Here is a 23,510-nt window from a genome sequence, read left to right on the forward strand (position 1 = left end):
CACATAGTGGACAGAAGTGAATTAAATCTGTAGTGAATCTAATTTGCCAGCACGCTGTCTGCACACAGGCATACTGTGGTTCTCACTTAATCAGATTTAAAACAGGGCTGGAGGGGTAAAAGACGGACAGACAGACAGACAGACAGACAGACAGACAGACAGACAGACAGACAGACAGACAGACAGACAGATGGGCAGACAGACAGACAGACAGACAGACAGACAGACAGACAGACAGACAGACAGACAGACAGACAGACAGACAGACAGACAGACAGACAGACAGACAGACAGACAGACAGACAGACAGACAGACAGACAAACAGACAGACAGACAGATGGGCAAACAGACAGACAGGTGGGCAGACAGATGGATGGACAGACAGACAGAGGCAGACAAATGGACAGAGAGACAGGCAGGCAGGCAGACAGATGGGATGACAGAGAGGCAGGCAGACAGACGGGCAGACAGATGGGAGGACAGAGAGGCAGACAGATGGGCAGACAGACAGGCAGGCAGGCAGGCAGGCAGACGGACTGTGCCCTTAGTTGACACACTCTCATCATCATTCTCTCTCTCTCTCTCCCTCTCTCTCTCTCTCTCTCTCGCTCTCTCTCTCTCAGGAAGCAGCTCTCCCTCGTTACCTGGAAGGCGGTGCTTCTCCGCAGGGCTTCCAGATCTTCCTGCCAATCGGGACCACAGGGGGCGGGTTCAACCTGCCCTCCTCCATGTTCATTGGTCAGCCCGGGGAGAAGCGGGCGTCACCCGATCCCTCATCGGACGAGCAGCTGGCCTGCCATTGGATGAAGGTATGTGATTGACCGGTGGACAGGAGAGGGGGTGTGTGTGTGGATGGGCTAGAGTACCCGGGGATGCATTCAGAATCGTAACGTTGCAAAACTCTTCGCAACAGTTTACTGTTTATACCTGTATTTCCTTTGTACTCACATACTCATAATGTTCCCGACAAATGTACATCCATCCATCGATTCAGAACACATTACTATCTGAATTGCACTGCGATAACTGTCAGCATGTACTTCAAATGTGTGGAAGTATGAGTATGACTTTTCATATACAGCATATACATGTATCATATGCTCAGCTCCAGTTCACTTACCTGAAATGCTCTAGTCTAAATGGACTCTTTCCCCATTCTCCCTCTTGCTCTCCCTTTCTCTCTACCTCTCCCTCATCCCTCTCTTCCTCCCTCTCTCTGCTCTCTCTCCTTCCCTTTCTCTCTACCTCTCCCTCATCCCTCTCTTCCTCCCTCTCTCTGCTCTCCCTCCTTCCCTTTCTCACTACCTCTCCCTCATCCCTCTCTTCCTCCCTCTCTCTGCTCTCCCTCCTTCCCTTTCTCACTACCTCTCCCTCATCCCTCTCTTCCTCCCTCTCTCCTTCTCTTTCTCTCTACCTCTCCCTCATCCCTCTCTTCTTCCCTCTCTCTCTGCTCTCTCTCCTTCCCCTTCTCTCTACCTCTCCCTCATCCCTCTCTTCCTCCCTCTCTCTGCTCTCTCTCCTTCCCCTTCTCTCTACATCTCCCTCATCCCTCTCTTCTTCCCTCTCTCTCTGCTCTCTCTCCTTCCCCTTCTCTCTACCTCTCCCTCATCCCTGTCTTCCTCCCTCTCTCTCTGCTCTCTAGTGCCACCTGCTGTTTGACTCGTTACAGGACCTGGTGGATCACATCAATGACTACCATGTCAAACCTGAAAAGGATTCTGGGTACTGCTGCCACTGGGAGGGCTGTGCCCGCAACGGGAGGGGATTCAACGCCAGGTAGGAGGGGCTTATTCTTCAGCGTATAGGTATGAGGGTCTCTGATCTTCAGATATGAAGGTGCCCCTAATCAGATTTAAAAATGGATAAAACATATTCTGACTCTTTTTAAACATATTACTATAAAGACATACACTGAGTGTACCAAACATTAGGAACACCTGCTCTTTCCATGACAGACTGACCAGGTGAATCCCGGTGAAAGCTATGATCCCTCATTGATGTCACCTGTTAAATCCACTTCAATCCGTGTACAGTCGTGACCAAAAGTTTTGAGAATGACACAAATATTGATTTCCACAAAGTCTGCTGCTTCAGTGTCTTTAGATATTTTTGTCAGATGTTACTATATAATACTGAAGTATAATTACAAGCATTTCATATGTGTCAAGGGCTTTTATTGACAATTACATGAAGTTGATGCAAAGTCAATATTTGCAATGTTGACCCTTCTTTTTCAAGACCTCTGCAATCCGCCCTGGCATGCTGTCAATTAACTTCTGGCCACATCCTGACTGATGGCAGCCCATTCTTGCATAATCAATGCTTGGAGTTTGTCAGAATTTATGAGTTTTTGTTTGTCCACCCACCTCTTGAGGATTGACCACAAGTTCTCAATGGGATCAAGGTCTGGGGAGTTTCCTGGCCAAGGACACAAAATATTGATGTTTTGTTCCCTGAGCCACTTAGTTATAATTTTTGTCTTATGGCAAGGTGCTCCATCATGATGGAAAAGGCATTGTTCATCACAACTGTTCCTGGATGGTTGGGAGAAGTTGCTCTCGAAGAATGTGTTGGTACCATTCTTTATTCATGGCTGTGTTGTGAGTGAGCCCACTCTCTTGGCTGAGAAGCAACCCCACACATGAATGGTCTCAGGATGCTTTACTGTTGGCATGACACAGGACTGATGGTAGCTGATTTTTTCTGTATGCCCCAAACAACCGGAAAGGGGATTTATCAGAGAAAAGCACTTTACCCCAGTCCTCAGCAGTCCAATCCAAAAAATCCATCTCTCACAGTTGAAGTGTACCTATGATAAAAATTACAGACCTCTAAATGCTTTGTAAGTAGGAAAACCTGCAAAATCGGCAGTGTATCAAATACTTGTTCTCCCCACTGTATATATGTGTGTAAAGCTTTATTCACTCTGTGTGTGTGTGTGTGTGTGTGTGTATGTGTATGTGTATGTGTGTGTGTGTGTGTGTGTGTGTGTGTGTGTGTGTGTGTGTGTGTGTGTGTGTGTGTGTGTGTGATCCCCCCCCAGGTACAAGATGTTGATCCACATCAGGACTCACACCAATGAGAAGCCTCACCACTGTCCCACCTGCAACAAGAGCTTTTCTCGCCTGGAGAACCTCAAGATACACACACGCTCACACACAGGTCAGTACACACACACAGGTCAGTACACACACAGGTCAGTACACACACAGGTCAGTACACACACAGATCAGTACACACACAGATCAGTACACACACAGGTCAGTACACACACAGGTCAGTACACACACAGGTCAGTACACACACAGATCAGTACACACACAGATCAGTACACACACAGGTCAGTACACACACAGGTCAGTACACACACAGGTCAGTACACACACAGGTCAGTACACACACAGATCAGTACACACACAGGTCAGTACACACACAGCTCAGTACACACACAGGTCAGTACACACATAGGTCAGTACACACACACAGGTCAGTACACACACAGGTCAGTACACACACAGGTCAGTACACACACAGGTCAGTACACACACAGATCAGTACACACACAGATCAGTACACACACAGGTCAGTACACACACAGGTCAGTACACACACAGGTCAGTACACACACAGATCAGTACACACACAGGTCAGTACACACACAGATCAGTACACACACAGGTCAGTACACACACAGGTCAGTACACACACAGGTCAGTACACACACAGATCAGTACACACACAGGTCAGTACACACACAGGTCAGTACACACACAGATCAGTACACACACAGGTCAGTACACACACAGGTCAGCACACACACAGATCAGTACACACACAGATCAGTACACACACAGATCAGTACACACACAGATCAGTACACACACAGATCAGTACACACACAGATCAGTACACACACAGGTCAGTACACACACAGATCAGTACACACACAGGTCAGTTTGATTATGTTTGCTTAAAGAACAGCAGTTTATTTCCCCTCTAAAGGCTGTCTCGCGGGGTTAGGAAACCGCGGGGGTAAGAGTCCGCTGTGCTCTTATGTCAGAACCTCTCGCAGTGTTTTTTATTGTGGTTGTAGGGTACTTCGGGTCAGATTAAAGGCATGCAGACATGTTGCACACACACCGGCATTTAAAGATGCTTTTCTGGCATGCCTGTCCAAGAAGAAATGCTAATACCATATGCATTCCAAAATCTGAAGATCTGTCAGTTGACAAGACAATTCACATCCATCCTTCTCTCCTCATTCCCTCTCCCAGGAGAGAAGCCGTACATCTGTCCGTACGAGGGCTGCAGCAAGCGCTACTCCAACTCCAGCGACCGCTTCAAGCACACGCGCACCCACTACGTGGACAAGCCCTACTACTGCAAGATGGCTGGCTGCCTTAAACGCTACACTGACCCCAGCTCCCTCCGCAAACACATCAAGGCCCACGGACACTTCGTCGCGACCCAGGAACAGGCCTCCTCAGCCGGGCTCGGGGTGTTCCTCAAGGGGGGTGGTCTCCACGGGGGTAACGGTGGAGGGGTCTCAGAGATGGGCTATGTCGGCGGGGCCCATATTATCATCCCAGGAGGGGCCGCCATGGCTTCTCTCCTAGGGGGCCACCATCTAGGGGCCTCGCTGCCTCTCTCGGCCATGTGTGGCCCCCTGGATCTCAGCAGACTAGGTCACCCTGGAGCCTCCTTGTTCTCACTAGGTAGTGGAGGTGGGGGATTGGGTTGGTGTGATTCCTCCCTGCTCCCGTTTGGACTCTCGACTGCATCCGTGTTTGGGTTGGCTTCCATGGGTCTGGGGCGGCTAGGGAGAGGGGAGAGCAGGAGGGAGGGGGAGGAGGAGGACAGATGTGAAGAGGAGAGGGAGGATGAGGTATTGAATTTGTCTGCGGGAGGGTACGGAGGGACAGGGGCGGGGCGGGACCACCCCTCCTGGGTGGTGATTCAATCACCTGGGGCACTGGTGCTCAAACCAGCTGTTGTCAGCTAGGGCCAGGGTATGTGTGTGCTCAGCTTGGGACACGTGCTCACACGCCTGTTGCTACGATTAAGGGACAGGGTGTGTGTGTGAGTTTCTGTGTGTGTGTTTCTGCCTAAACGATGCCTCAGAGCTGAAAGTTGGTGTGTGTGGAGGGGGAGGGTTAGGTGCTTTATAAAAGCTGTGTGGGGGTCAAAGGTAATTCTCCTTTTCAGACATAAAAAAACTCTGATCATTTCAACACAAAACAGTAACAGCAGGCTGAAGAAAACAACAAGAAAACTATGGAAATGTACCTCAAACATTCCCTATGGACTTTTTCAATGGACTTTTCCCAATGGACATCCCTAATTGACATTCCCAAATGATTTGTGTGACAACACAGTTGGATTTATGTCATCACCATTATGATGTAAAGAAGAAGCAGCAGTTATTGAGAGAATTGTGGTAATATGCTCCTGTGTGTTTTGTTAGTCACCATTTGTATGCAGCACAGACCCTATGGACTATAACCGATAACAGCTACTGTTAGTCTGGATAGTCACTATAACAGTGGGTTTTATATCAGTGTCTTTAACTATTATGGCCACCAGGGGGAGGTAGAGAGTCAGGTACATTTTGTCTAATCTTTCTAGCCTCACATCAGAACTGAATTGTTCTGTGTGGACGTTGTCTGTAGCCACAGATCTTGGGTCAGCGTACCATCCTTAACCATTAGAAAATGTGAAACTGACCTTAGATCAGTGTCTAGGGCCAACTATATTGTCCTTCCTCCCCCTCTACTCAGTCTCTAGACTCACAACAACAAACAGCCTTTAAAATCCCCTGTAGGGAATAGGCTCCCAAGGTTACAAGGTAGTCAGTGGAAATCTGTGGTACACACACTACAGAGAAAACACAGTCTTGTTAAAGCATGTCAAACTACATTCTACATGCTTCTATGGGGTGGATTCTAACTTTCACTTTAGTCAAACATTGATGACAATGGGAGACTAAGTTAAAATGTAACTGGAAGTTTAGGATTTGCCTTTGTTATATATATATATTTTACACAGGCAGGGCTAGGGGTAGCCTTCACTCATGTTACCCGGTTACCCTAGGGTCCTCTGAGCTAAGAATGTGGTATTTAGTTCCATTGTCATGTGACTGCCACCTGCATAGTTGTAAGGTTGGTTGCCAGGATGACAGAGGTGTGGTTTGGCTAAGAAAGGCTATGATGTTTCGCTGACAATGAACCGCACCTTCCTCTCCCCTCAACCAACCTACTTGACCTGCAGTGGCTTCACACACCTAGGCTGCATCTGAAATGACACCCTATCCCTGTATAGTGTTCCCTAAAAGGTAGTGCACTGTAAAGGGAATAGTGTGCCATTTCAGTCGCATACCTCATGCTTTATGACTGACGATCAAATTCAATAACGTTGAATGAATTAAGCTTAAAATAACCTATATCTTGTATGTTTTTACCCTACAAATGGATCAAATCTGGTGTGGTCCCAACAGCAAACAGCCTTTAAAATCTTCTGTAGGGAATAGGCTCCGGAAGTTACAAGGTAATGAGTGGAACGGTTTGCATAGCTACGACATCTCTGTGTCTTTTCATCACTTCTGCAAACAAGTAAAACCAGTTTTATTTGTCTTTCTGGTTGAGACATTTCTGTTGAATGTTGAAGTTGTTCCTCTCTCTAGCTTATTTTGTCACTTGGTGACAATGGATGTGTCCCAAATGGCACCCTATTCCCTATGTAGTGCGCTACTTTTGACCAGAGCCCTGGTATAAAAAATATAAAAAAGTAGTGCACTACATAGGGAACAGGTTGCCATTTGGGGCGCATACAAAGACAAGGATCCTATGTCAGGATCTACAAACCCAACGATGACGTATTAACCCTTTGTGCGACAGACATTTCTCAATAAAGCCGACAAACCTCGTAAAAGTATTATTTGCTAATAGCTTATCCAACTCAAAGGTGGGGATTGGTATTTGATCTGCACAACTTACTTGGCATCCCGTATTATTGGCCAAGTTAGGGATTTCTATTTGATCCAGGTTTTATTGATTAGATAAGTAGACCCACAATGTAAACAGAAGTGTGTACATACCTGTGTAGTACTTATAATAGCTTCATGATTTGTATTTATTCACAGACAAATCACTCAAAATAATACTTAGTCGTTGTTGTCAGTACAATGTAACAACGTGCAACTCGACCATGTCAGTTGAATTTAAATGTAGTTACAAACCAAGAACTGTAAGATTGATTGGGAAAAACCCGAGACTTCAGCGTCCCATATTGAGGTAACACAGAAAGTACAAATAGGACAGAGGTGAATGTACATATGAAGTCTACATATGCACAAAGGGTTAACATGACACTATGGCCTCCCTATTGCAGGCCAGCATCTGATATCATTTCTTATCCTCGTTTGCACATTAAGATTTGCAATTATTATGATGTATGTTTTTAATGTTTCCAAGTGCCTGGTATGTATCATAAGTGAAATGTACTGAAAATACACACAGCACATTCAATGAAGTACAGGTACATGTAGGTATTTGTTCCAAAGGGTCAACGCTTTACATGACTGACTGTTTAGAGACGACAGAAGGTGTGATTGGTGACATCATAGCATTGTGTGCTTTCTGTTTTTTTACGAGGACTGTTAAACGGAATGTGTCCTTAATGACGAAGACGTGACGTCAATAAACAAAGATAAACAAATGAAGTGGCATTGTTGTGTCACCTGTGTGTGTGTTCATCAACTCTCCTGGGTTGTAAGGCAAGTAGGGTGTTATGCCGTGTGTGTGTGTGTGTGATTAGGCCTACTGTCTGCAATCAGTGTAAGAAATAAAGATATGTTTCCCCTTGTAGCCTGACAACATCCAAAGTCAACAAAACCATAACACTTTACAACACCGAAGCAGGCGCTCTCACACACATGCACACGCACACACACACACACGCACACACAGACACACACACACAACACACAGACAACTCCCCACCTCCCACACACACTTGTTTCCTCATCTCTCCTCCTGCCCTCCCCTCCTCCTCTGCCCTTCCCCTGTCACACACTCACCCTTCCCTGTAGGCTACAGAACACCTGTGAAGCTACACCAACTCCAGCATAGACACATTAACGTGTGAGGCTCAGAGCCCACCTGGAGTGTGTTCTATTGGATAGAGCTGAAACACAGGGGAGGGACGTGCTGGGATTGTCCTGGGTTGGTCGTACACACACACAGGAGGGGTGTTCTCTTCTTCACCAGTCACTGCCACAAGGATCCATGGTCTCTCTGAGGAGGGGAACTGTCTGCACTCATGGAGAAACAAGGAGGAAATGGATGTAAACGGTAAGCAAGCACAGCCAATGACATCTCTCTGCTCTTCTCAGGATAAACTAACTGATGTACAATCAACCAGCGCTAGACAATAGGGTCCAGTTTTACAGTGCTTTACAGTAACCAGTTACTAACTAGATCAACTACACGTTACTTCTAGCCAATAGGGTCCAGTTTTACAGTGCTTTACAGTAACCAGTTACTAACTAGATCAACTACACGTTACTTCTAGCCAATAGGGTCCAGTTTTACAGTGCTTTACAGTAACCAGTTACTAACTAGATCAACTACACGTTACTTCTAGCCAATAGGGTCCAGTTTTACAGTGCTTTACAGTAACCAGTTACTAACTAGATCAACTACACGTTACTTCTAGCCAATAGGGTCCAGTTTTACAGTGCTTTACAGTAACCAGTTACTAACTAGATCAACTACACGTTACTTCTAGCCAATAGGGTCCAGTTTTACAGTGCTTTACAGTAACCAGTTACTAACTAGATCAACTACACGTTACTTCTAGCCAATAGGGTCCAGTTTTACAGTGCTTTACAGTAACCAGTTACTAACTAGATCAAATACACGTTACTTCTAGCCAATAGGGTCCAGTTTTACAGTAAATGTCCCAAATTGTATGTACATGGTAGGTACAAAAGGTAAGAGGATCATATATGTGCGCTTCTCATTGCTTACTCAATCAATCCCATTTATCTATAAAGCCATTTTTACATTGGCTGTAAAATAAGAGTGATTTAAAGTAACCAGTTACTAACTAGATCATACTTCTGTATGTATTTACATGTTTGTAACTTTAGATAGACAGACACAGTGTCTACTGTAGAACCTAAGCCATAGATTTGAATAGGGTAACATTTACATAGAATATGTTGACATCAGGCCATTTCTATTGGCCCTAGTCATAAATAGAATGTTTGGCGTTCTCTGAGAAAATGACCCTAAAAGGAGAAGAATACATAGCTGAAGAATGTATGTAATGATGTGGAATATGTGCAGGTATATACTTAATTTTATATACTTATTATGTACTTATTGAAATACATTAAATTAGCCGTACAGTGTATTAAAGATGGTATCTTTGTCCAGATTGTATTTATAAAGCTATTTTTACAGCAGTAGTTGTCACTAAGTGCTTTGACAGTGACATGGTCAGTCACTTCAAAGAAGCAAAAAATATGCAAATAAGTCCAAATGAAATCAAATCAATCGTTATTTGTCACATGCGCCAAATACAACAGGTGTAGTAGACCTTACCGTGAAAGGCTTACTGACAAGCCCTTAACCAACAATGCAGTTGTAAGAAAATAGAGTTAAGAAAATATTTACTAAATAAACTAAAGTTTGAAAAAAAGATACATAATGACAATAATGACGCTATATACAAGGGGTACCGTTTCCGAGTCAAGTAGAAGACTACGGTAAAATAACGTATAGCGTAGACAAAATATACCCCAAGAGTAGTTTAACTTTGAGTTAAATGTAAATACAGTATTTTTTGATTTTCTGACCAATACATGTTTTATTTTGAGTGTCGACAGCAAACAACCTTTTAAGTAAACTGACTGGAAAGGATCGTGCGTAAATAGAAACCCAACATAGATCATATCTCCTTCACAGTGAAAGCATGCTTCTCTTTTAACTGATCAGATATGAACACAGTTCCCCTTATGACACTGATGAAGCCCTGTTAGGTGAAAACTAAAGACGGAATACATTTGAATTTACTTCCCTGTAGATAGATACGAATGACTGTTTTGGTCTAACAGTAGGCGACGTCAATAATCTATACCTATATGTGCGCTGGGTTTCCCCCTTTTTCATTCCCTGACTGTAGGCAGGTTTCCATTGACCAGGTTAATTCGACGAAAGCAATGTTGCTAAAAAAAATCATTGCGACATGGCAGATGGCATATCACAGGAGGTTGGTGGCACCTTAATTGGGGAGGACAGGCTCGTGGTAATACCTGGAGCGGAATAAGTAGAATAGCATCAAACACACAGTTAGATGCCATTCCATTGGCTCTGCTCCAGCCCTCATTATGAGCCATCCTCCCCTCAGCCATCCTCCCCTCAGCCATCCTCCCCTCAGCAGCCTCCACTGTGGCAGACATAGAAAACACTTTCTAAAGCCTGACAACATTGTTATCCGTTCCACAGCAGTGGGATTTTCTTTTGTCTAACTTTCTTTATTGCAACAATTGATTATTTTTCAACTCTAAAAGTCATGTTTCTTTGCAGGACAATGATTGTCCTGACTTTCAAGAATGTTGTTTTCCTTGCTTTTCTGGTTGGCTGGTGGCAAGTTTCACCATCCAATTATTTCAGATCTACAAGAGTGGAGGTTTCACCATGGCACGTACGTGGCGGTGCCTGGCGGTGCCTGGCGGTACCTGCTGCCCCATATACATAGACATAGAACCACTGGTCACTTGTTTTTTAAATATTTAAATTTTATTTAACTAGTCAAGTCAGTTAAGAACAAATTATTATTCACAATAATGGCCTATATATATATATATATATCGGACAAAACACACATCATGACACTAGTCACATTAATAATAATGTTTACATTGCTTTACTCATTTCATATGTATATACTGTATTATATTCTACTGTATTCTAGTCAATGCCAGTCCAACATTGCTCGTCCTAATTTTGACGTATTTCTTAATTCCACTCTTTTACTTTTAGATTTGTGTGTATTGTTGTGAATTGTTAGAGCTAGGAACACAAGCATTTCTCTACACCCGCAACAACATCTGCTAAATATGTGTATGTGACCAATAATATTTTATTTTATTTGACATGACAATTATTAGAATATAGCAAATATTAGTAAATTATTGCATTCTATACATGCTGACTTTCGCGGGCTATAGGTGGGAAACAGATAGGTAGGAAACAGATAGGTAGGAAACAGATAGGTAGGAAACAGATAGGTGGGAAACAGATAGGTGGGAAACAGATAGGTAGGAAACAGATAGGTGGGAAACAGATAGGTGGGAAACAGATAGGTGGGAAACAGATAGGTGGGAAACAGATAGGTAGGAAACAGATAGGTGGGAAACAGATAGGTGGGAAACAGATAGGTGGGAAACAGATAGGTGGGAAACAGATAGGTGGGAAACAGATAGGTAGGAAACAGATAGGTGGGAAACAGATAGGTGGGAAACAGATAGGTAGGAAACAGATAGGTGGGAAACAGATAGGTGGGAAACAGATAGGTAGGAAACAGATAGGTGGGAAACAGATAGGTGGGAAACAGATAGGTGGGAAACAGATAGGTAGGAAACAGATAGGTGGGAAACAGATAGGTAGGAAACAGATGGGTGGGAAAATGATAGGTGGGAAACTGATAGGTGGGAAACAGATAGGTGGGAAACAGATAGGTGGGAAACAGATAGGTAGGAAACAGATAGGTGGGAAACAAATAGGTGGGAAACAGATAGGTAGGAAACAGATAGGTGGGAAACAGATAGGTGGGAAACAGATAGGTAGGAAACAGATGGGTGGGAAAATGATAGGTGGGAAACAGATAGGTGGGAAACAGATAGGTAGGAAACAGATAGGTGGGAAGGCATACAGGATATCAACTATTTATTAACGCGCAATTTCCCTCAATGCATAATCGAAACATCTCGACCACTAACTACATTTTTATTCAACACTGTAGAGGGTCACGCCCCTCTGACTTTCTCCACCAATGGCTTTTGAGAACGAGGCGTGGCAAGAGGACAGGAGTCAAGGACATGCAAAAATATTTATGCCTAACCCATCCTCTAAAACAGTGTTTCCCAACCCTAGTCCTCCAGTACCCTCTCCAGAACACATTTTCATTGTAGCCCTGGACAGACACGCCTCATTCAACTCATTGAGGGTTTGATGATTAGTTGACAAGTTGAATCAGGTGTGATTTTCCAGGCTTACAATAAAAATGTGTACTGTTGGGGAACTGGAGGAACAGGGTTGGGAATCACTGCTCTAGAAGAGCAGCTATAGTCTAAGGAATGGTAGGGCCAAGCAACCTAAGCAAATATAGTTTTATGAATGACAGATGAGACATTTATATATCACTATTTTGACAGGATCTAACGTACGGAAGACTATCAAATCAATGCTTCGTAAACAACAGGTGTAGACTAACAATTAATTGATTACTTATGGCCCTTCCCAATAATGCAGATTTTTGAAATTATACAAATTATAATAACATCAGGAATAAATACAAAATGAGTAACGATAACTTGGCTGTGTACACAGTACCAAGTCGATGTGCAGGGGTACGAGGTAATAACATGGCTATATACACAGGGTACCAGTACCAAGTCGATGTACCGGGTGTACGAGGTCATTTAGATATGTACATATTGGATAAAGTGACTAGGCAACAGGATAGATAATAAACAGTAGCAGCAGTGTATTTGAAGAGTCAAACGAGTTAGTGCTAAAAGCGTCCATGCAGATAGTCTGGGTAGCTATTTGGTTAACTACACTACATGGCCACAAGTTTGTGGACACTCCATCAAATTAATGGATTTGGGCTATTTTTAGCTACATCCGTTGCTGACAGGTGTAAAAAAAATGTAGCACCCCGCCATGCAATCTCCATAGACAAACATTGTCAGTAGAATGGCTCATACTCAAGGGCTCAGTGGCTTTCAAGGTGGCAGCGTCATAGGATGCTACCTTTTCAACATGTCAGTTCGTCAAATTCCGGCCCTGGTAGAGCTGCCCTGGTCAACTGTAAGTGCTGTTATCGTCAAATGTAAAAGTCTAGGAGCAACAACGGCTCTGCCACGAAGTGGTAGGCCACACAAGCTTACAGAACGGGACCGCAGAGTGCTGAAGCGCGTAGTGGGTAAAAATCATCTGTCTTCAGTTGCAACACACACTACCGAGTTCCAAACTGTCTCTGGAAGCAACATCAGCACAATAACTGTTCGTAGTGAGCTTCATGAAATGGGTTTTCATGGCCGAGCCACCGCACACAAGTCTAAGATCACCATGCACAATGCCAAGCATCGGCTGGAGTTGTATAAAGCTCGCTGTCATTGGCGGAGTGATGAATCACGCTTCACCATCTGGCAGTCCGACGGATGAATCTGGGTTTGGTGGATGCCAGGAGACCACTACCTGCCCCAATGCATAGTGCCAACTGTCAAGTTTGGTGGATGAGGAATATTGGTCTGGGGCTGTTTTTCATGGTTCGGGCTAGGCCCCTTAGTTCCAGTGAAGGGAAATTGTAATGCTACAGCATACAGTGACATTCTATATGATTCTGTGCCTTCCCAGAAGAGTGGAGAATGTTATAGCAGCAAAGGGTGGACCAACTCCATATTAATGCCCATGATTTTGGAATGAGATGTTTGAGGAGCAGGTGTCCACATACTTCTGGTCATGTAGTGTATTTCATCCAAGTCCTTGTAGTGAGATACACACTGTAGGTAGAGACAGTTGAGTTGTGTGTGTAGCAGTCTTATGGCTTGGGGGTAGAAGCTTTCAGGGTCCTTTGGTTTCAGACTTGGTGCATCGATACCGCTTGCAGTGCGGTAGCAGAGAGAACAGTCTATTTTAACAGAATAGTACTCAGTTGTCTTTGACAATTTTTAGGGCCTTCCTCTGTCACCGCCTGAAATAGAGGTCCTGGGTGGCAGGGAGCTCTGCCCCAGTGATGTACTGGGCCGGACGCACGACCTACCCTCTGTAGTAAAACATGATTTTTTAATGGTGATGGGGGGGGGGGGGGGTACTTTGAATTGTTTTTCACGGATAGTACTTTAAAACTTGAAATACATTGAGAATAAAGTTGAAATTATTATTTTTTTGAATAAAGTCTAAACACAATTTCGAGAATAAAGTGGCAATCTTTCGAGAATACAGTGGCAATCTTTCGAGAATAGAGTGGCAATCTTTCGAGAATAGAGTGGCAATCTTTCCAGAATAGAGTGGCAATCTTTGTAGAATAAAGTGGCAATCTTTTGAGAATAAAATTGCAATTTTTGTAGAATAAAGTGGCAATCTTCGAGCATCAAGGCGTGGTTATATTTCAAAATGAAAGTATGTATTGGGTTATTAATTGCATGCCTCCCTGGCTCCCTGTTGCTGTATGCGCCACTGTTGAAATGCCTGAGTTAGATGACTGGTGAAACGATACTTTAGAACGGGCTTTAGTAACAAGGAAATCCTTGCTCTTTGACCACATAATAACCAGATGATTAATAACTATTAAGACCTGGAAGAGGTTGTGCCACAGATTGAGTGTTTCCAGAAGGAGGAACCACACGGACATGGATGAGATATTTCATCCAAGTCCGTGTGGAGACGGGCGGGTTGTGTGTGTTTGCAGGTGTGTGTGTGTGTTTGTGTGGGCGGTAAAAAGTTTTGTGCAAAACAAACAAATGGCCACCAATCGAATGATCTAATACACTCTTTCAAAGAGGCGTCACTGCGCACTAATGCTTATCAATCACTCGCACGCACAAAATCACGATCTTGGCACTGTCACTGAATGCAAAGACAACTGTGATCTGAGTCCCTGTCCGTATGCCCTCAGAATTTGCTTCGACGTTCTGCTGCGTAGCCTAGGCAAAAACTTTGCAAAAATTCGGTGCTTAATGGCAACTGTTAAAGCGACCTTTGTGCTTGACTAACAGTAGTAACAGTAGTATGGCAACTATCCTTGTAACAAGCTGCTCTCTAAATGAGCTACAACACTGCTATTTTGCAGTCCATTATAAACCTATAGCGGCCCACTCGATTGAGTACCCTAGCCTGTAGGCCTGTAGGCTAATCGTGCGTTAATGTGGGCTAGTGAAAGTAAATTATAGGCCTATCCAACGGCTGCGGGAGGCATAAACCATGAAGAAGGGGTTTACACCAAGTGTCTGTAGGACGAGATGCACCTCTTTGCCCACTCCTGCACGCGCAAACCAGCTAATCTGAGGCACTGTTTGAATATATTCAAGGAATGGATTCTCCCTTTCTTAAAATAATCATTGATCTAAATATAAGCCTATTAGACGATGATAGGCTATATGCTATAAAGAAATAATCACTGATCTGACATGGTCAGATGGTAGCCTAGGGTTTCCATCGGTGCTTCCTTACAGGGACCCGCAATCCTTTCCCCCACAATCCGTGACCTACATTCACAAGATAATAAACCTAGGCCTATGAGGCTATATCATTTAAAGTGTAGTTTACATATAACATTCATGCCATTGCTCACAAATGTGTAAATTAACCTTTCGTTTCAACATATAGGCTGCTGGCCAAGCTGTTATTCTCTAAAGTATAGTATGAATGGTGTTGGCATATGCAGGGGATTGAGGACAACTTTATAGCGAATTTGAAGGGCACCATGACCTGGACTGATGCATGCACCTCTTCGTGTCTGGCAACGCAACATGACCTGGACTGACGCACCTCTTCGCGTCTGGAAACGCACCATGGCCGTTCGGTAGAATGGTATTGCCTTGGCGATATCGTTTTGTGTGTCACACACACGCACACTTGCATACACACACCCAACCCACTCTCTACCTATGTACTGTATGTAACCACACGGACTTCTGTTGTTCCTCCGGTCCTAATACTTATACTATTATTATGATGTGCTAAAGGAGAAAGGATTCCGTTGTTACTAAAGCCAATTCTAAAGTATAGTTTCACCAGGTCATGTAACTCAGGTAGTATACGCGCACAGCAACAGGGAGCCAGGGAGGCTTGCAGTTAACCACATCCCCTATATAAATATAAATATGAATATAACTGCGACTTAATTCCCAAAATGTTGACTTTATTCTCGAAACTACATTTTAATTTTATTCTCGAAATATTGACACTTCATTCTCGAAATCATCAGAAACCACCACCCATCTCCGTTTATTAAATGTTTATCTTCACTTGAATACTCTTCCATACTAATGAGACCATGTTGATCTACCAATCTAACCTTTTCTTCTTCTCCCATTTAGTCAAGTTGTGGTCGAGAGCCCTGTACGACCACTGCGGTCTCTGGTGCGGCCGTGTTTCATCTTCCTCCTCTTCCTGTCCACGGTCATCGTAATCATCCTCTTAGGTTTTCCTGACAGATTCTCCCAGACAGACTGGTGGAAAAACCTATCACTGTACACATACTACCATAGATGGACCAACCCCGACCGCCACCGTGGACCATCCCCAACCACCATTCCCCCAACCACAGTACCAGCCCCACCCTCAACCACCATACGTCCGCTACCAACCAATCACAACCACTTGGGCTACCCTCGTAACTACCACTTCATCGTAGACGAACCGGACAAGTGTAATACCCAGACCCCGTTCCTGGTGCTGATAGTCCCCGTGGCGCCCGGTAACCTGGCCGCCAGGGACGCCATCCGCAGGACGTGGGGTAATGAGACCCTGGTGCAGGGGAAGAAGGTACAGACGCTATTCATGCTAGGACTTCCTGGAGGACCAGTTGCCCAGGAGCTGCAGGAGAAGGTTGGTCTTGATTGTTTTAGCTTTTTTTAGTGTTGTGTTTATTTTTTTTAAGTGTGTTGGGGTTGTTAATATTTAAATAGAGTTTGATTTGATTTTGATTTGATTGTGACTTGAGCTGACCTAACTTTGACTTTGACTCGACTTTGTCTTGACTCTTGACTTTGATTTGAAGGTGAACCAGGAGAGCCAAGTGCATCATGATCTACTCCAGAGCAACTTCCTGGACTCTTACCTCAACCTCACCATTAAGACCATGGTGATTATGGACTGGCTGGCCACCCACTGCACCAATGCCACCTACGCCATGAAGATCGACTCAGACATGTTCCTCAACGTAGAGAACCTGATGACTATGTTGCTGAGACCGGACGTCCCCAAGGTTAACTTTATTTTTATTTTATTTAACCCAACCTCCACCTCTTTAGGGGACAGCTTTATTACTCTGTCTGTCTGTCTGTCTGTCTGTCTGTCTGTCTGTCTGTCTGTCTGTCTGTCTGTCTGTCTGTCTGTCTGTCTGTCTGTCTGTCTGTCTGTCTGTCTGTCTGTCTGTCTGTCTGTCTGTCTGTCTGTCTGTCTGTCTGTCTGTCTGTCTGTCTGTCTGTCTGACTAACGTCTGTCTGTCTGTCTGACTAACGTCTGTCTGTCTGTCTGACTAACGTCTGTCTGTCTGTCTGACTTACTAAGTTTATTCTTTTTTTTTCACCTTCTAAATCTTTAATAATTCTATACAAAGATTAAATTCCTTCCCTAATTCCCAAGGTGAACTACCTGACGGGGATGCTGATGTGGGATCGCCCGGTCATCCGGAACCCCAACTCCAAATGGTATGTTCCGGTGGAGATGTTAGCCGACGACCGATACCCGACCTACACACTTGGTATGGGATACGTGTTCTCCAACGACCTGCCGGAGAGGTTCGTGGCGGTATCCAAGGACATCAAGCTTTTTAATATAGAAGACGCCTATGTTGGCGCCTGTATGAAGAAACTGGGCCTCTCGCCCACAAACTCACCAGATCCTTGGCAATGGAAGGCCTATCTCGGCAAGTACAATCGCTGTGAATTTTCCAAAGTCATCACCTATATTTTGAGCAGCTCGTCCCAGATAGTGGAATATTGGATGGACCTGAAGAAGACACCTGGTTCACCCTGTCACTGATCTAGTGTCCATTTGGTATTTTTCATCCTAATGGTCGAGTGTAAGTCTTTAGGTAGCCAAACAGATATATATACCTGTATATAGCGATGAAAGAAACACTGCTGTAGCTCTGCCACCTTCCACCTCAGATGGGGAAGGCTGACATTTGCGCATGTGGTGGATTGAGATGCAGCCCATGGAATAAAACAGATATCTCTAGCTTAAACAGACCGTTTCTGATGGGAATTTTTATGTTACGCTTATTCAATTTCCACGTGGACATTGACTCTGGTACTAGTACTAAGTTTCAGGGACTCTATCAGTGTCCGAGGGGCAGGTAGCTGAGTGGCTAGTGTTGTGCCAGTAACTGAAAGGTTGCTAGTTCAAATCCCCTAACAGACAAGGTGAAACATATCTGTCGATGTGCCCTTGAGCAAGGCACTTAACCCTAATTTCTTCAATGTTGATAATGACTGACCTTGGCTGTAACCCCATTCTTGGGGGGAGTTGAGATATGCAAAAAAATTAAATAAAATTCAATCGTGTATAAAACACACTTTTAGATGTGTGAACCAGGACAAATATAAGCACCCACTGGCACCTGGGGCACCTTGTTAGGACTCAATTACCCATAATGACATTGGGTAGGGTAGGAAATAAAGATGGGTGGTGGTGGGGCTGGTCGGGATGATGAAGTTAGGTCATTGAGTAGTTCTGAACTTGTAATGACTGTCGGAATGTGATATCTTACTTTCAAAGTCTTAATTTACAATGGTGGAACATACTTTGCAAAGGGATCTTTTGTGATTTTGTGATCCCGAATCTCAGGAATCCAAACAAATCCAGACAGATAGGAGGATGGGATCAGCATCTGTCTAGTCTCTTGTGATAGATTAACACTTTCACAGGCCAAAACTCACACAAGATTTGTCTCTGTTCACACAAGATTAGTCTCTGTTCACACAAGATTAGTCTCTGTTCACACAAGATTAGTCTCTGTTCACACAAGATTAGTCTCTGTTCACACAAGATTAGTCTCTGTTCACACAAGATTAGTCTCTGTTCACACAAGATTAGTCTCTGTTCACACAAGATTTGTCTCTGCCCACACAAGATTTGTCTCTGTGTTACATGATCATCTGTCTGCCAAATTCAATTGTGTTGTGACACCATTCGGGAGACGGTGTTCTAGAAACCAGTTGGGTAACCTGTAAGAAACACTGGTGAGAACCAAAAGCCATCCATTATGAATGATTCAGTCTCTAACTCTCAAAAACAATTGAAAGGAAGATTATTCTGTACATAAAAAAAATGGTTTTGTCAAGATGTATTTGCTTAGTGAATTAACAGTAGCCCGTAGGCCTAGACCTTGCCCAAACCAAGTAGACCGATATAACAGTATCAAATATTTAACAGCATAAGATATTTATTTTACTGGGTGAGTTCCTTTTCAATTCAGCGACATCTACATGAATAATTAAGTTACATATATTGTTCAACAAAGCCTCTTTTTATATCGGTATCGGTATATTAAGTCACACATTATGTTACACAAAGCTTCTCTCATCCTGTTTGCTTAGCATGACATTGATCAAATGCTGTTTGACTTCTATGTACATATTGCACAATTAATTTATTTGCAGAACAGTTGACTAAAACCTGGACAAGAATAAGGTGTGTTCCATTTTCAACGAAAGGAGTTCTGTTCTGTTCCATTGTCAACGAAAGGAGTTCTGTTCTGTTCCGTTGTCAACGAAAGGAGTTCTGTTCTGTTCTCAACTTCCACAATGAAAGGAGTTCTGTTCTGTTCTCAACTTCCACAATGAAAGGAGTTCTGTTCTGTTCCATTGTCAACGAAAGGAGTTCTGTTCTGTTCTCAACTTCCACAATGAAAGGAGTTCTGTTCTGTTCCATTGTCAACGAAAGGAGTTCTGTTTTGTTGTCAACTTCCACAATGAAAGGAGGAGTCCATCATTATTCTCAATGTCTGATGACTGGTGTAACAAAATAAGATGATATGAGTAATGACATTAGGAAGGTAAATGCAGAAGGCTGCAGCCCTGGAAAGCTATGAATCACAGGAAGCTTGTGAGGGGAGGATGGCTCATAATAATGGCTGGAATGAAGGGAATTGTATCAACCACATGCAAAAAATGAGTTTGATACCATTCCGTTTATTCCGTTCCAGCCATATGAGCCTGTCCTCCCCGATTTAGGTGCAACCAGCCACCTGTGCTATGAATATGACATGGCATGTGTGTCTGTGTTCTTTGTTAAGGACATCATCGTTGTGACAATATGAACAATGATGATGTCATACATTTAAAGTTCTTTGAGATTATTTATGTTATGAAAAGCACAATAAAAGTTCAATAAATTATTTTTATTATTACTATCATAATCATTGACATGGTGAATGCATTGCAGTTGACAACAGGGATCTTTAAAAAAAAAAGAGAGAAGGTTTAACTATCAGAGATTTGTCTCATAGAAGAAAGGCTCTGTCGAAATGTTGACAATAAAGGGTACTTAATACTCTGTTCTCATGTGTTGGTTTCTCTTGTCCTACCAAATAAACTACCTGATGGAAGGAAAGTGAGTACATCCCCTATGGCACCCTATTTCATATATAGTGTACTACTACCCATAGGGCTCTGGACAAAAATAAGGCACTATATAGGGAATAGGGTGTCATTTGGAACACAGTAAGTGCTTGTGGTGAGAGAAAACGAGGAAGAGGAAACAAATGCCATTGCTGAGTCATTCAACTCGTCAGGCAGGCCGTCAGGCAGGCCGGTAGGCAGGCAGCCAGTATAAGACCTCATTTCTGCCAGATCAGCCTGGCAGATCTTACAATGACTACATAGGTAATTTAAGTATCAGCTAATCAAATCAAATCACATTTTATTTGTCACATATACATGGTTTGCAGATGTTAATGCGAGTGTAGCGAAATGCTTGTGCTTCTAGTTCCGACAATGTAGTAATAACCAACAAGTAAGCTAACTAACAATTCCAAAACTACTGTCTTATACACACAAGTGTAGGGGGATAAAGAATATGTACATAAAGATATATGAATAAGTGATGGTACAGAGCGGCATAGGCAAGATACAGTAGATGGTATCGAGTACAGTATATACATTTGAGATGAGTATGTAAACAAAGTGGCATAGTTAAAGTGGCAAGTGATACATGTATTACATAAGGATGCAGTAGATGATATAGAGTACAGTATATACGTATACATATGAGATTAATAATGTAGGGTATGTAAACATTATATTAGGTAGCATTGTTTAAAGTGGCTAGTGATATATTTTACATCATTTCCCATCAATTCCCATTATTAAAGTGGCTGGAGTTGAGTCAGTGTGTTGGCAGCAGCCACTCAATGTTAGTGGTGGCTGTTTAACAGTCTGATGGCCTTGAGATAGAAGCTGTTTTTCAGTCTCTCGGTCCCAGCTTTGATGCACCTGTACTGACCTCGCCTTCTGGATGATAGCGGGGTGAACAGGCAGTGGCTCGGGTGGTTGTTGTCCTTGATGATCTGATGAGAGCCTTACGGTTGTGGGCGGAGCAGTTGCCGTACCAGGCGGTGATACAGCCCGCCAGGATGCTCTCGATTGTGCATCTGTAGAAGTTTGTGAGTGCTTTTGGTGACAAGCCGTGAGTGTGAGGTTATTTTCCTGACACCACACTCCGAGGGCCCTCACCTCCTCCCTGTAGGCCGTCTCGTCGTTGTTGGTAATCAAGCCTACCACTGTTGTGTCGTCCGCAAACTTGATGATTGAGTTGGAGGCGTGCGTGGCCACGCAGTCGTGGGTGAACAGGGAGTACAGGAGAGGGCTCAGAACGCACCCTTGTGGGGCCCTAGTGTTGAGGATCAGCGGGGTGGAGATGTTGTTGCCTACCCTCACTAGCTAACCACATATGTTATAGCAATTTGTCAGTCGTTGACGTGGCTTGCAACCAGTGGTTGCCTAGACAGCTGTGGAGCGCACCCTAGGTCTGTCAGACCTCTCTATCTGGTACTGTTAGGTCATAACAAACCAGACCACCTATAACTAATGCTGCGTTCAAGTGCTAGTTGGAACTAAGAAACTCGGACATTTCAGACTTGCTAACAAATACTTGCTAACGTGCCGCGTTAAACTAATCAGCAAGTCAGACTTTTCTGAGTTTCCTAGTTCCGTGAACGCGGCAATATTCAGCGGGTTTTAATTTTTTTAATTTTACCCTTATATAACTAGGCAAGTCAAGAACAAATTCTTATTTTCAATGGCGGCCTAGAAACAGTGGGTTAACTGCCTGTTCAGGGGCAGAACGACAGATGTGAACCTTGTCAGCTCGGGTGTTTGAACTTGCAACCTTCCGGTCCAATGCTCTAACCACTAGGCTACCCTGCCGCCCCAAGAGTGCAATCATTACACAGATGATTACCGTTTACGCCAAATTAAATTTTAAAAACGCAAACAATAGTTTCTATTGGACAAATTCTGGTAGGTCCCTCCCTGTTTCGTTCCGTTTGTTCACTAAATGGTAAACGGTTTCCGTAATGAATACACCCTGGCCTCAAGCCTCATGTCCACCAGATTGCTTTCCAGCGGAAGTCATTCATTGTCAATGGAGCAGCAATGAGTTGGAGATGCTGCACTAGGCTGCGGTGCGTTCTATGTACCGCATGCGTTCAATATTTTCAACTCGTGCATTGCTTTACCGTGCAGTGGTACAAACAGAAGTTCATTAACAGTCAAGCCAGTTAGCTAGTTATGTAACTACAAAGCTAACCACTTTGTTAGATACACTACATTACCAAAAGTATGTGGACACCTGCTAGTCGAACATCTCATTCCAAAATCATGGGCATTAGAGTTGGTCCCTCCTTTGCTGATATAACAGACTATACACTCTTATGGGAAGGCTTTCCAATAGATCTTGGAACATTCCTGTGGGGACTTGCTTCCATTCAGCCACAAGAGCATTAGAGGTTGGGGACTGATGTTGGGTGATTAGGCTTGGCTCGCAGTCTGCGTTCCAATCAATCTTTACAGTTGGCACTATGCATGGGGGCAGGTAGCGTTCTCCTGGCGTCTGCCAATCCCAGATTCATCCGTCGGACTGCCAGATGGTCACAATAACAGCACTTACAGTTGACTTGTTGGAAAGGTAGCATCCTATGACAGTGCCACGTTGAAAGTCACTGAGCTCTTCAGTAAGGCTATTCTACTGCCAATGTTTGTCTATGGAGATTGCAAGGCGGTGTGCTCGATTTTATACACCGGTCATTAACAGGTGTGGCTGAAGTGGAAGGGGTGTCCACATACTTTTGTATATATAGTGTATATCCAAATTGGACATTAATAACCACATTCAGGGCCTGTTACAATACATACATCATGACGGATTTGAGGAATATCCACTTTGTTTGATCAGATTTGTTGAATGTGTGCAAATCCGGCGTCCTTATTCTATCCCCAACGCTCTGTGTTCCATTGACCTCTTCGCCACATCTATAGAACATACATGTT

At 43.7% G+C, this 23,510-nt stretch overlaps 2 protein-coding genes across 3 annotated transcripts in view; both read left to right on the forward strand.

Moving 5' to 3' along the window:
• The window catches only part of LOC109883003 (zinc finger protein GLIS2-like), a 49,172-nt gene extending 41,448 nt beyond the window's left edge, over positions 1 to 7,724 (forward strand). For both annotated transcript variants that reach the window (XM_031833301.1, XM_031833306.1), the window contains 4 exons: positions 625 to 810; positions 1,644 to 1,777; positions 3,045 to 3,163; positions 4,276 to 7,724. In XM_031833301.1, the coding sequence (XP_031689161.1) occupies positions 625 to 810; positions 1,644 to 1,777; positions 3,045 to 3,163; positions 4,276 to 5,003 (1,167 nt within the window). In that variant the 3' untranslated portion in view covers positions 5,004 to 7,724. The remainder of the gene's footprint in view (positions 1 to 624; positions 811 to 1,643; positions 1,778 to 3,044; positions 3,164 to 4,275) is intronic.
• A 350-nt stretch (positions 7,725 to 8,074) lies between these two features.
• On the forward strand, positions 8,075 to 20,517 carry LOC116375802 (beta-1,3-galactosyltransferase 2). The gene is made up of 4 exons (XM_031833309.1): positions 8,075 to 8,349; positions 16,332 to 16,842; positions 17,015 to 17,221; positions 17,602 to 20,517. Exons 1-4 carry the CDS (start codon positions 8,318 to 8,320, stop codon positions 17,998 to 18,000), a joined length of 1,149 nt encoding a protein of 382 aa, XP_031689169.1. The 5' UTR covers positions 8,075 to 8,317; the 3' UTR covers positions 18,001 to 20,517.
• The last annotated feature ends 2,993 nt before the right edge of the window (positions 20,518 to 23,510 follow it).

The sequence above is a fragment of the Oncorhynchus kisutch genome, linkage group LG1 (assembly GCF_002021735.2).
Source record: "Oncorhynchus kisutch isolate 150728-3 linkage group LG1, Okis_V2, whole genome shotgun sequence".
Classification (NCBI taxonomy): domain Eukaryota; kingdom Metazoa; phylum Chordata; class Actinopteri; order Salmoniformes; family Salmonidae; genus Oncorhynchus; species Oncorhynchus kisutch.

Bases quoted from the DNA above. Each gene is read 5' to 3' on its own strand.
- LOC116375802 (XM_031833309.1), top strand. From the start codon at position 8,318: ATGGAGAAACAAGGAGGAAATGGATGTAAACG. The intron at 8,350-16,331 runs GTAAGCAAGCAC...TCTCCCATTTAG, and splicing joins GGAGGAAATGGATGTAAACG to TCAAGTTGTGGTCGAGAGCC. The intron at 16,843-17,014 runs GTTGGTCTTGAT...TTTGATTTGAAG, and splicing joins CCCAGGAGCTGCAGGAGAAG to GTGAACCAGGAGAGCCAAGT.